Source organism: Mastomys coucha, unplaced genomic scaffold, assembly GCF_008632895.1.
Source record: "Mastomys coucha isolate ucsf_1 unplaced genomic scaffold, UCSF_Mcou_1 pScaffold15, whole genome shotgun sequence".
Taxonomy (NCBI): Eukaryota; Metazoa; Chordata; class Mammalia; order Rodentia; family Muridae; genus Mastomys; species Mastomys coucha.
Window position 1 is genome coordinate 26,097,727 of NW_022196897.1, and position 12,635 is coordinate 26,110,361.

Below are 12,635 nucleotides of genomic sequence, written 5' to 3' on the forward strand. Positions count from 1 at the left end.
CCCCCCCCCTCGGTACCACCTTCCCCCATAGTGGGCCGCTCTCAGGGCACCTCCCTTGGGCCTGCAGGGCGCCAGGGTCCCCACGGAGCTCATTAACAGCAGTGAGGCCCAGGTGGGGGCTGGGCAGAGGGATGAGCCCAGAGATTCCCCCTGGGGGAGGCCTGCCCCAACCCGGCAGAACTGGGGGCTGGGAGAAAGAGGAGGGTCCATTCCCTGTGCGGTTTAATGCTGCTGGCTAGCAGGAGTCACATTCTGATCCCCCTTTAAATTCTTCACGCTGGATGTTCTGGATGGGAACGCTGGTTGAAGGAGGGGGTATCTGGATGCTTTGGTACACGTGGATACAAACCCTGCTATAAGGTCATTCCGGATTTACAGCTTAGGCTTTGAAGTAGGATCCATCGAGGCAGTGACATTTGGGTAAGGGGGTCCCCAGAGAGGGATTTCTAAGTAGTGTTGTCGGGATAGCCACTTAATTCTGAATTGTGAGCAAAATTTTAGAAGCATATAAATCTTAGATAAAATTTTAGTTTCCTTTGGGTCCATGCAATCTTTGAGACATATGATGGTTGATGGTTAAAAAAAAAATTATCTGTTGTTGATTGGAAATTCAAATCTAACTGGGCACTGTTTACATTTATTTGCTAATTTTGGCACCTCTATTCTAAGCAATGACTATGTTGAAAGATACCTTTCCAGGGCTGTAAAGATGGGGTGACTTGGGATGAAATGAGGTTTTACTAAGGGATCCTGCGTGTCCTCTTCAGCTGAGCAGTTATTGACACCCAAAGTTTCTAACCCTTTCCCAACCATGAATCCTCCACAGACCCGAGTAAAAATCCCTAGGGATGGGGATAGGCTCCCTAAAGAGTCAGGCTTTCTCGCCTCCCCCAGAGGCGTTGCCGCAGGAAACGGGAGGGGGCCTCCAGTGTTGACTCAGGGCTCCCCTTTTACCAGTGTGTGAGCGTGGTTTCCTTTCCTTGGCTTTAGTTTCTTCGTCTCTAAAATGGGAACCATAGTGATGGGACAGAGAAACATACATATAAAGCCAAAGCCTAAGGTGGGCGTCAAAGATAAGTTGCCATCTTCCTCCAACTTCTTTCCCTGCCAGTCTACGGACTGCTTTCTCCTGAGGATGGATAAGCCTCTTATAGCTTCCCTGAACTCCATCTGCTTCTTCTGCAAACCTGGGGAGCAGCTCACAGGACAGTGCTGAAGACAAAACTACAAAATGCAATTCCCAGCTGTAGACCTGGCACGTGGGGGCCCTGGAGCCCACTGGGTCCTTCGGTGAGGGAGTGTTGATGAAAGCGGAATGAAATCGAGTAACTTCTGAGTGCTAGCCCTGTTCACTGCTAAGGGGCAACGGAGACCGCAGGGTTTCCCTTGGCGAGTAACTTGGGAAACAAAAGGGTGCAGGACCACGGATGGCAAGCCCACGCCGCTGTCAGAGCCTGGCTTGCTGCCTTTCCTTTGTGTCTCAACATCTGTAAAAAGAGTTGCTTTAACTGTCCAGCAGCTGTGTGCTTGCAAAGAAAGCCTTTTAGGGCCTGGCAAGCTAGTTCAGTGGGTCAAGGGACTTGCTGCCAAGTTTGCAGACCTAAGTTCAATCCTCAGAACCCCTTTCCCCACCCACACCAAAATAAATACACGTAAAAGAGTAAGGAGAAAGTCTTTTAGTGCAGCCTCTAGAATCCAAAAAGTCTCTGCTGCTGCTCTTCAAATTATTCCTGCGACATGATGGCTTCTGGGTGTTTTGTTTTGTTTTTCCAAGGTTGAATCCACTATTTCCTAGGCAGGTCCCATTTTCAGTGAGCTTCATTTTCTCCATATCTAAAATGGGGATATTATTCCCATTTCAGCATTGTGCGTGCATACAACCGGGTTCCCGGACTAGATGTGTTTGTCAGTGGGCGGTGTGGACTTGGCGACCAGGCAGAGTCAGGAAATTCACCTGCTGCTTCTGCGTCCCTTTCCCAGCGCTGAGCTGTAACGAGAACGATGCGGAACACCTGGATCGTGACCAGCCCTACCCTAGCAGCCAAAAGACAAAGCGCATGCGCACCTCCTTCAAGCACCACCAGCTTCGGACAATGAAGTCTTACTTTGCCATTAACCACAATCCCGATGCCAAGGACTTGAAGCAGCTCGCGCAAAAGACCGGCCTCACCAAGAGAGTCCTCCAGGTCAGCTGGGCCAGGGTGGGGGCATCTGTAGCTGCCAAGTCCTGAGGCAGAATCTCACACAAACCAGGACTTTTGGAAGAACCTCTGCCTGTCTGCCTTTGCCTTCTTTTTATCCCTTTGTAGTTTGTCTTAGAATGTCAGCCTTTTTGCCTGCCATCACATATTTCCAGTTTTCCTCCTCATTTTTTTTTCTCTTTGTGTGGTCCTCTGCCTTCATACTTAACTTTTTTTTCCCTTCCTGGTGGTAAACCATTCTTAGTTTATCATCTATTACTCAAATGACTCTCCAACGTGCTCATGTTTTAAGAGGCCCAAGTGTTTCAGATGAATCCAGAGCCCTCGTGCTTTGTCCCCACCCAAAAGACTTTTAGTGCCTTAGGTTGTTCCTCTTTGTCCATGTCATTCTTCCCTTTCTTGGAATCTCTTCTGGCAGCTCTAACTTATCTCCTGGTTGTTGTTCATTTGTTTGTTTGATGTTGTCTGCCTCCCAGACTTTATAGGAAACAAGGGTTGGAGATGGTGTGGTGTGCTAGACAGGATCTGGAACTTTCGTGGGATTTCTACACCCGCAATGATGTTGAAAACTCTAGTCTTGGACCCACACTTGTGGCACCATGTTGGGACAACAAATTTCAAACTTTCTGCTTTTCTGATACTCATTCATAGCACTAGACAAACCTCTTATGCCTCCTGAGCTTCAGTTTACCATATGTGAAATGCACCAAGAATTGCCCAGCCGTGCCACTGCTAGGAAGTGCTACTAAGGTGATATATGTGACAACTGTAGGTGATATAGGTGACAATTGAATTACCTGATGCTTTATGTTCAGTGGATGCTAGTTAAAAAATAACATTAAGTTAGTTTGTTATGTGATTAACTGGGATGAACAGTCCTGGTTGTTAGACCTTGGTTTCCCCATCATACAAGGCAGAACCTCCCCCCTCCAATAGAAGTTTGACCAAAATGAGCAAACAAAAGAAAATATGAGAGACTATGCAGCCTGACTTGTGTCACTGCGAGGACAGGTCCTGGATATTGAAAGCTGAGTGAGTGGTAAATCGGATGAGTTGCACAGCCTCTCTTAAGAAAGTTTCAGTGACTATCAGGAAGCAAAACAAAACTTAAAGGGGTGCCAGTAGTGGGTGGCCTGTGACTGCGAGGGTACAGACCTCAGAGATCTACAGATCAAGATAGAGCCTACCGGGTGGGCACCTAGCAAGTCTCTGGGCATCCGTTCAGTCGCTGGTGATGTATCAAGGGAGGTAAGGGAGGTCCAATGGCATGCTGCTGCTTCTATCTGAGTCTGCCGCTCACTGGTCCATGCTAGGTAGCCTTTGGTTCTTCTGGCCTGGACTTTTGAGGATGGGGACGGGAGGGGGCACACTGCTGTGGTTAGTGTTCAAGTTACTCTGGTCAGTTCTTTTAGACTTTTCTTGGGGTTCCCAACCCTCCTTGGAGACCTCTCACTGCACACACCCCACCTCAGAGCTCTCTCTCTCTTAGTTCAGGATAGCCTGGACTGAGGACTTAATACTTTTTTCTGGTTAGGAGCCCCACTCTCTTTCTAGATGCCTTGAAGGATGCTAAGAAGTGGGGGAGATCTGAAGTTCAGAAAAACCTGGGCTCATAAATGACCCCGTGGTTTATTTGACCTGCTGGGCATCTTAGACAAATCAGTTACCTTCTCTGAGCCATACCTTTCTCATTTGCAAAAAGGTCCCCAGTTACAGCACATCTCTCCCCCAGTTGTCCAGATTAAACTCACAATTCAGCCTTAATAGTCATGATACAGAAGAGTCGACCTTGCTTCTTTGGAGGCAGGAGGTAGACTTTCCTGGCTTAGAAACACATGGGATTTCCAGCTTAGCTCTTATTCTTATTTCTTATTCTTTTACCTGCCTATCTCTTGGGACCAGGCTCTAGGGGACTTAGATGAATCTGTTCTGGCCTGGAAGAAACTCAGCTGTTGGTTAGAGACAACTATAGAGCAATCAGTTTCTCCTTGGGGTAATTCTCCTTGGGATAGTGATGGAATGGGCCAGGCACTCCACATCATGGGTTAGGACTCCCCTCCCCACAGTGCAGATGAGTACATGAAGGCCCAAATGATTTCTGCCTGCCCAAAGCCATACTTTGCTGGCAGCTGTCCAGCCAATGGGCAGAGTACCCTCTCCTCTGAGCCAACCCAGGCTGATGTTCTCAAGAGGATAAGCATCCCTTGGGGCCTGTAGCTTGGGGTAGGGTCTCTCTTCCTTCCACACCTCTCTCCATCTCCTCTACACACATAATTTTTCTTTTCTAAGAGCCTAACTGGTCACGACTGAAAAGTATCTTTTTAGCCATGTAGCTACCTCACCTTAATCTTTTCCTGCCTGTTTTACAGTTGAGAAGATTTAGATCTATTTCTGTTTTTCAAGACAGGGTTTCTCTAGGTAGCCCTGGTTGTCCTGGAAGTTGCCGTGTAGACCAGGCTGGTCTCTCAGAGATCTTCCTGCCTCTGCCTCCCAGGCACTGGGACCAAAGGTGTGTACACTACCACCTGGCAGCTGAGAAAGGGTTTTTTGTTTTTTTTTTCGAGACAGGGTTTCTCTGTGTAGCTCTGGCTGTCCTGGAACTCACTTTGTAGACCAGGCTGGCCTCGAACTCAGAAATCCACCTGCCTCTGCCTCCCAAGTGCTGGGATTAAAGGCGTGCGCCACCACCGCCCGGCGAGAAAGGTTTTTAAGACTTAGCAAGATAAAGTGATTTGCTGTGGGTTACAGAGCCAGGCATGGTCAGGGTGGGATTTGCTTCTCATTGCCCTGTCAATGGGACATCTTGGGGTCCTAGGGTGGGAGTGATTTGGGGTGAGACAACTGTTGATGTGGCTTTAGAAGGTGATGAACTGGTTCAAATCCCCCTAAGGTTACCTGCCCTAAGGTTTGGTGCTTCTCTCTGACCCCAACTAGGTAGGTTTCATAGTTAAGAGTCTGGTCTGGGGGAGTAATTAGCATATACACTGCCCTGTGTAGATCATCAGTACCACGAACAAACAAAACTATGTTACAAAATAAAATCAGATAAAGTGATTCCAGTATCAGTTCACCAGCTTAGTGGTACTAGATCCTTTCATGTCCCCTAACGCTCCCCCCCAAACCCCCCATGGTCATGGTTTACCTCAACCCTTCAGAAGGTTTATACGACAAAGGGGATTGAAATTGAGTTGTGTTTCCAGAGGTGGTCAGTGCATGATGTGTGTGAGAGAGAATGGTGGTCCTATGCTGTATTTTGTATATACAGTGTGAGCCCCACCAACCTTGTAGACCAGGGGTGTGTGTGGCATCCCTGTTGGAATCTGGAGGCTGCTGCAGTGAGGTCCTAGTTCAGCTCCCCCACTCCCACTTTGAATGGTCCTTGGTTTTAACCATGCTAAGAGTGCTAGCATAGCATACAGGAAGCCTCAGGTGTGATTCCCAGCATTACATAAGCTGCACATGGTAGAGCATGTCTATTACTCTAGTATTCAGTAGATAGTAACAGGAGGATCAATTCAAGTGAGTTCAAAACCAGTCTCGAATATGTGAGCCCCTGTCTCAAACACCGGTAAGAACAATAATGATAACCCTAGAGCACTTACCTTACTGGATAACGAAAGGAGAAATGAAATGATGTGATTGGCTCCGTGCACGTGTGTTCATGTCACACAGCATTGTGTCTTTTGTAGGGATTTCAATGTTTTTAGTTTTTTCCCCCTTATTTTATAGTTGGGGAAGCCGAGGTTCAGTGAGCTTTGATTTACAGTTAGTAATGAAGCCAGGAATTAAGCTCAGACTGTTCTTGAGTCCAGGGTTCTTTCAAAGCATGGGATTGTGACTTGGATCCAGCTGCAGAATGCAGAAGACAGAGCAGGAAGGTTCCAGGAGTACATAGCAGAGCTTTCATCACATCAAAAATTCCATTTGTCACCACCAACACATGGCAGCCACAACACTCATGGTCCAGTGTTGGGAAAGGTGACCAGGAGGAGTCACAGCGGCTTCCTCAACAGAGGTTTGTTATGACATGCCTTACCAGTGTGTGTGGACTTCCTAGCCACATCCATGCCTCTTGTTCTTGGAGGATATGCAGATGCCCTAGGCTTCCTGAGGGGTGGACAGCTGATTGATCCTGGGTAGGTGAAGTCTCTGTAGGGATTCCTGGTGTGACTTTGAAAGAACATTTTTAAGTGCCAATGACTCAAGAACATTTCTCCCATCACTACTAGCTACTTGTCATTAGCCCAGGAGAGAATTCAGAGGGGTACAGTGGGGAATCTAGGCTGGTGCAGGCAGTTCCCCGAAGGACACAGGTGAGCGACTTCATCTCCAGAGTCTCTGGTTCTCACTTACAAGTCGGTCATCATCCTGCCTGGCTTTAGACAACTTCAGGCCAGACATAAATACACCGGCAGGGAGTTTCACAGCTGACAGGCCTTGAATCTTTTGTTTCGTTTCTTGGATTCACAGGGATCCAAGCCAGGACCTTGCACACACTAAGCAAGTGTTCTTCCACTGAGCTGTGCAGGAGAGGGAACATCAGCCCAGAGAGGTGGAGAAACTTGCCAGTGTGTCATGGCAAGGCAGCGGCAGACCTGGGGCTGAAATCCAGAGCTCTTGAGTTCTACACAGTGCTCGCTATTTTTAGTTCTTTGAGAAAACTTATTTAAAAAGATTTATTTTTACATGTATTGATGTTTTGCCTGCATGTACGCCTGTGTGAGGATACCAGAGTCTCTGGAACTGGAGCAGTCAGTGCTTCTAACTGCTGACACATCTCTCCAAACTCTGAATAACCCCCCCCTTTTTTTTTAAAGATCACAAATAATAGAACCATCATTTAGATCCATAAAACAAATATGGAGACATATCACTGTTGAAAATACAGGTCCAGTGATTCATAATTTTGAGGCTAAGTAGTCAGGGGCCAGGAAGGGACTTAAAGGATCCACATGTCACTTCTGCCTATCTCTGGCTCTGGCACTAATATGCAGGCCTACATCACAGGATTATTACAGGAACCATGAGCTAACGTGGACCAAACTCTTAGAGGCTTGCTCGGCCAGTGCCTGGTTTAACTGTGGCGTGATAATGACCACCATTAATACCTTCTTCATGAATTGTAACACCAGAGGCTGTAATTGAATTGTTGGTATTTGTTTCTAAAGCAGGTTTTTGCTTTTTGAGACACAGTGTAGTTCAAATTGACCTTGAGAATGATAGGTAGCCTGGGATGACTTTGAAGCCCTGATCCCTCTTCCTCCACCTATATAGACATATGATACCCTACTGGGTTTATGCTGTGCTGGGGCTCAAGCTCAGGATTTAATACATGCTAATCAAGTCCTCTATAGACTGATTCTATAGCTAGATCCCTCTTTCTGAACTGCAGGCTGGCTTGGCACTCACTGTAGCTCCTAGACTGGCCTCAAACTCACGGCAATCCTCTTTCCATGGGTGCTGTAATTTTTCATCCCTTCTCTTTTGTTGCAAGACATTTCCTCCATGACTCAGTCGACCTGCTGGGTCATGCTTCCACAGCCTATCTATCTGGTTGACACTGGGCGTAACCATTGATGTGCTAAGAACTGTTATGGTCAGCATCTTTGGGTATGAGGGGTCACCTTTTGGACGACTTCTTTAGCGTTCTGGGAGATTTGTTGGGGGTGTCAGTGGGCCTTGTTTTGTCAGCCAGGCTGGCCTAGATCTTGCCATCTCCTTGCTTTTGTCTTCCGAGTGCTGGGGTTGCAAGCATGTGCCACCATGCTTCTCTCCCAGCCTTCTCAATGAAAGCAACCAAGGGAAAGAGGTTAGCCAGCCTAAAAAACAAAACAAAAAACAAAACAAACAAACAAAAAAAAACCCCAGCTCCTCAGACTGTTGGAGCCTAGACAAGGGCCATACTGTGATGGTGTATCTTCAGTCTCCTGGGACTTACTGGGATCCGTTCTGGGCCTGGCTGAGGCACTGACCCTGCAAGTCCCCCGTGTTAGTTGTATTCTGATTGTTCTATACCTGAACTTGTCCTTGCTGTCCCAATAGTATAACACGGGAACTCTGAGTGTCAAGTGGAGCTTGAGGCAGCTGACCAGCCAGGGCTCTGGCTTTAGGAGGAGGGGTAGGTAGAGCAGATCATTTAGATGCTACTCACGGCTGCCCTGGGATTCCAGCCCATGTGAACCCCAAGAAGCCACAGAGATGTGCGCTCCAGCCTTCTCTTTGTACAAGTAGGAAACGGGCTCAGAGGAAAAGGACTAGCCAAAGTTCACTTGGCTGGTCCGCGGCAGAGGCAGGCCCGGAAGATCTATGTTCAGTGCTCTTTCTACTGCCCAAGCTGCTTCGATCATTTGCTCATCCATTCATTCACCCGTTTACTTGCCGACCTACTCAGGGTCGTATGGTAGGGAGAGCATGGGCATTTCTGTGGCAAGCAATCCTGCTTTCAATCAGCTTAGCCTCTTTTTGATCATGGGTATGTAACTTTTAAATCTATAAAATGGAGTTAATAATGGAAGCCATGTGACTGGCTCATCACAGGCGTTAACCAGGGATGGTACAGGGTGGCAAGGTACCTGACACAACACAAGTCACGTGTTAGCATGTCACCATTTCTAGAGTGTGACCCCCAGCTGCAGCATTATGCAGACTACCAACGTTTAATTTTTACCTTTTCTGTCATATCCCTAGGGTTGCACATGAGTCCCTGCCCCCAATATTCTTTAGGGAGGGGACCTTTTGAAATGCTTATGGTTTTGGTAAAGCCTCACACAGAGGGGCCACACCAAAGAGCCAGGTTTACAGTTGACTTTAGATTTCACTGAGCAAATTCCTAGTGCCTGGGATCCTGTAAAGCCGAGAGAGAACCGCAGCTGTGAAGATGGTGTCATTGTTTACACATGAGCTGTTGGGGCAACGCCTGGGAAATAGCTAACAGGCAGCAGCTTAGGGCTTCCAGCCTTCCTAAGGTCCTTGGGGCCCCTGAGGATGAACAGTGAACCCATTCCCAGGACCCAAAGAGCTCCTCCACTCCAGCTCCCACCCACATGCAACGGCCAGGACAGAGGCTGGGGAGTAGCAGGAAGGCTCTGGTGACCTTCATGAGACCGAGGAAGTCATGTCCTCCTCCTTAGGCCTGTCTGTATCCATTCTGCAGCTGTCCCCTAGGCCAGATGAACAGTCTCCCACTGCAGACTCTAGAGCCAGCCGGGAAGGACCTGACTATCCTAGATGGGCAGTGCTGAGGGTAGTCTTTGAAGCTTCACACTCATCTGCTAGCCCTGCAAAGGACTGATAAGCTTCCTTTAGGCAGAGAGCTGGAGAAATGCGCTTTCTCCTTGAGGGGATCAGTGTTCTAGGGAGTGAGCTTTGTTCCTACTTCATGGGGAACATCTCTTTCCTTCCTGCCAGACCGAGAGCTGCTAATTGAGCCCAAATTGTGTCAGGACATCTGAAGGGGGGCTTGAGGCCACAGGCTTCTTGCAGCTGGGGTGGTCCTAAGGGGAGGGTGAAGTCAAGAGCTGGCCCATCCCACCCCTGCCAGAGACACTGGAAAGACAGGCAGATGTAGACACATCTGGAAACGTGCAGCTGGACAGCCTGGAGTCTTCTGAATCCCCAAGGCACTCTGTTTTATGGGGAAGCGTCTGGCCAGGGGGCTGTCTTACGCAGAAGGAAGTGGAGGGGCCCTGCCTTTTGGACTGTTTTCCTTTGAGAGGAATAACTACCCAGTCCCCAATAGTGCCCTGGATGTCCTTTAGCACTGCATGGGCTCCTTCATATGACAAAGTCTCTGCTGTGGAGAGAGGGCTCGGGGGAATGTGGGTGAGTTCTGTGCACATCTTTACTGATATGAACAGGGGTGTGTGTGTGTGCATGCGTAGTTATGAGTGTGGTGTATCTGTGTGTGTGTGCGTGTGCATGTGTGTGTGTGTGCGCATGTGTGTGTAGCTATGAGTGTGATGTATTCCCCCCAAAAAAGTGAAAGTAATCCTTCAGACTGTCTCTCTGTTATTCTCTGCACTTCAGTGCTTCTCCAGCTGAGAGCAAGAAGTGGGGTCCTGTCCACTGCCTTATTCATAACTGATTCATTCATTCTCATGTTCTTCATGACATTCTAGTATTTATGGACACTGACCATCGAACATTAAAAAAGAAGAAAAATTGTACTCATAAGAACTTGTAAGACATAGTGTCCACCCCAAGCTTTCAATTGTCTGTGGCCCAAATTTGTCTGGTTTTTTTCAATGACAGATGTGACAAGAGCCACACACTTCAACAGTTTTAGTGGTTACAATGAAAAAAGCACAAGGAAACCGATAAAATGAATTTTAATATTTTTCATTTAATCCAACACATCCAAAATATTTTTTCTCACTATGATCTCAATCATTAAATTTTCCCTTTTCTTTCGTTCTTGCTAAATCTTCAAGTCTCTTACGCATGCTGTCCTTTCTACATTGGCCACAATGTCATTTTCAAGGTCTCAGTACCACGGCAAGGAGCTCAGCACTGAAGTGTCCTGGCAGGAAGGTGACCTGGTCATAGCCACCAGAGAAAATAAAATTTTATTTTATTTTTGTAAAGAGAAAATGTAACATGGACTTTCTAGACCTCCTGCTAGGCCAGGTTGAGCTGAGTTGAGCATCCGCGAGCTACAGATTTCCCCTGTCTGTCCCTGCCTTCCCGTAACCAGTCCTCCCCTGTTGTTCCACACAGGTCTGGTTTCAGAATGCCCGGGCCAAGTTCAGGCGCAACCTTTTACGGCAGGAAAACACGGGTGTGGACAAGACGTCGGATGCCACGCTGCAGACAGGGACGCCGTCAGGGCCCGCCTCGGAGCTGTCCAACGCCTCGCTCAGCCCCTCCAGCACTCCTACAACCCTCACAGACTTGACTAGCCCCACCCTGCCGACTGTGACGTCAGTCTTAACTTCTGTGCCTGGCAACCTGGAGGGCCATGAGCCCCACAGCCCTTCACAAACGACTCTTACCAACCTTTTCTAATGACTCGCCACCCCCTTCTCCCCGAGCCCCCACGATTTCTTTAAAAAAGAAATTATCTTTAGTTGAATTCCAAGTGTATTTTAAAAATAGAGGTTTGAGCAACTAACTAACCACGTTTTAGGATCTCGCCTGGAAACAGAGGGGAAAAAAAGAATTGTGCGTCGGGCTAACGCAGCGGTGTGTGCTGAGGAATTACTTGGGAGATATATCTGCAACACAACATTTGTGTCCCTGTACAGTTTTGTGGACTGAGCGAGGAAAACAACAAATAATTTAAGTTGGCTGAGAGCTTCCGTATTTTCAAAGACTGCCACGTGCCTTAGGAATACTGTTTTATCTTCATACTTTGGATGAATTGTTCGTTTTTTTTCCTCTCCCTCTTTTTCTCTCTGTATATTTATGACCAGAGCAAAATGTAAAAAAGGAAAAAACAAAAAAAAAAAAAAAAAAAAAAAAAAAAAAAAAAAAAAAAAAAAAAAAAAACAAAAAAAGTTTGTTACTTTGAATAGTCCTAAAAAGAAAAAAGGAAAAAAAAATAAGGAAAAAAATCAAATCCCCTCCAACGGTCGCTTTCTTGTTTTAGAATTTTAAGGTGGAAGTCTGTTCGGATATCAGAATTTGTAAAACCTAACCAGTAATAAAATCACTTATCGAAAAGACTGGGTGCTGGTTCTATCTAGTGAATGAGGGTATGTGTTTTCTGAAGCTCAGAGACCAATTCCAGCGTATTCACCTACCTACCAAATGTTCTTGAGGTCATTTCTCTGTGTCAGGGTTAGGGATGGTTGATGGCAATCCAAAGACATCTAGGTCTTGCACTTAAAGAATTGACAGCAGAGAGAGGCAAGTGTGTGATGTGCTGAAATGTGTGTGCGTGTTAACTGCTTTTTGTTCATCATTCATGCATGCATTTGTTCATTCTGGTGTGCATGTTTGATATGTGGAGGTCAGAGGCTCTTGCACCTATCTCTTCTGCCCCTGGCAGGGCTGAGAATACACTCTGTGCTATGAGAGGCCTCTTGAAAATGTGCAGCTTTTCCCTGGAAGAAGTCTATGCTGTCATTCAAGAGCAACCTAAGCCCCAGTTTTCTAATCTGTCTCTCTGTCTCTCTCTCTCTCTGTCTCTCCCTCCCTGTCTCTCTCTCTCTCTCTCTCTCTCTCTCTCTGTCACACACACACACACACGCACACAAAACACATGCTCGCGCACACATGCACAAACTTTTTTTTTTTTTTTTATTTCTCCAAGAGATGGAGAGGTGATGATTCGGTGGTTAAAAGCACTTGCTGTTCTTGCAGAGGACCTGAGTTCAATTCCCAGCATCCACATCACACAGCTTACAAACACCTGTAACTCCAGTTCCAAGAAATCCAATGCTTCTGCCCTTCCTGGGAACCTGCACTCATGTGAACATTTACACACACACACAC

General features: G+C 47.1%; 1 protein-coding gene and 1 long non-coding RNA gene across 10 annotated transcripts in view; one reads left to right on the top strand and one right to left on the bottom strand.

The window, feature by feature from the left end:
* Lhx2 (LIM homeobox 2) overlaps positions 1 to 11,618 on the top strand; it is a 30,517-nt gene extending 18,899 nt beyond the window's left edge. For 3 of the 5 annotated variants that reach the window (XM_031370105.1, XM_031370108.1, XM_031370107.1), the window contains exons 4-5: positions 1,981 to 2,186; positions 10,917 to 11,618. In XM_031370105.1, the coding sequence (XP_031225965.1) occupies positions 1,981 to 2,186; positions 10,917 to 11,204 (494 nt within the window). In that variant the 3' untranslated portion in view covers positions 11,205 to 11,618. The remainder of the gene's footprint in view (positions 1 to 1,980; positions 2,187 to 10,916) is intronic. The other 2 variants (XM_031370104.1, XM_031370103.1) reach the window with 1 other exon arrangement.
* LOC116090104 lies at positions 1,661 to 6,189 on the bottom strand. 5 transcript variants are annotated; one of them, XR_004118559.1, is made up of 4 exons: positions 5,804 to 6,189; positions 3,885 to 4,025; positions 3,389 to 3,535; positions 1,661 to 1,987 (listed from the first exon to the last, which is right to left on the bottom strand). It is a non-coding gene; the product is annotated as an uncharacterized LOC116090104 (long non-coding RNA). The 5 variants fall into 5 exon arrangements; XR_004118556.1 differs by having other exon boundaries at positions 3,389 to 3,540; positions 5,804 to 6,188; XR_004118558.1 differs by having other exon boundaries at positions 3,953 to 4,025; positions 5,804 to 6,187.
* Positions 11,619 to 12,635: the final 1,017 nt, after the last annotated feature.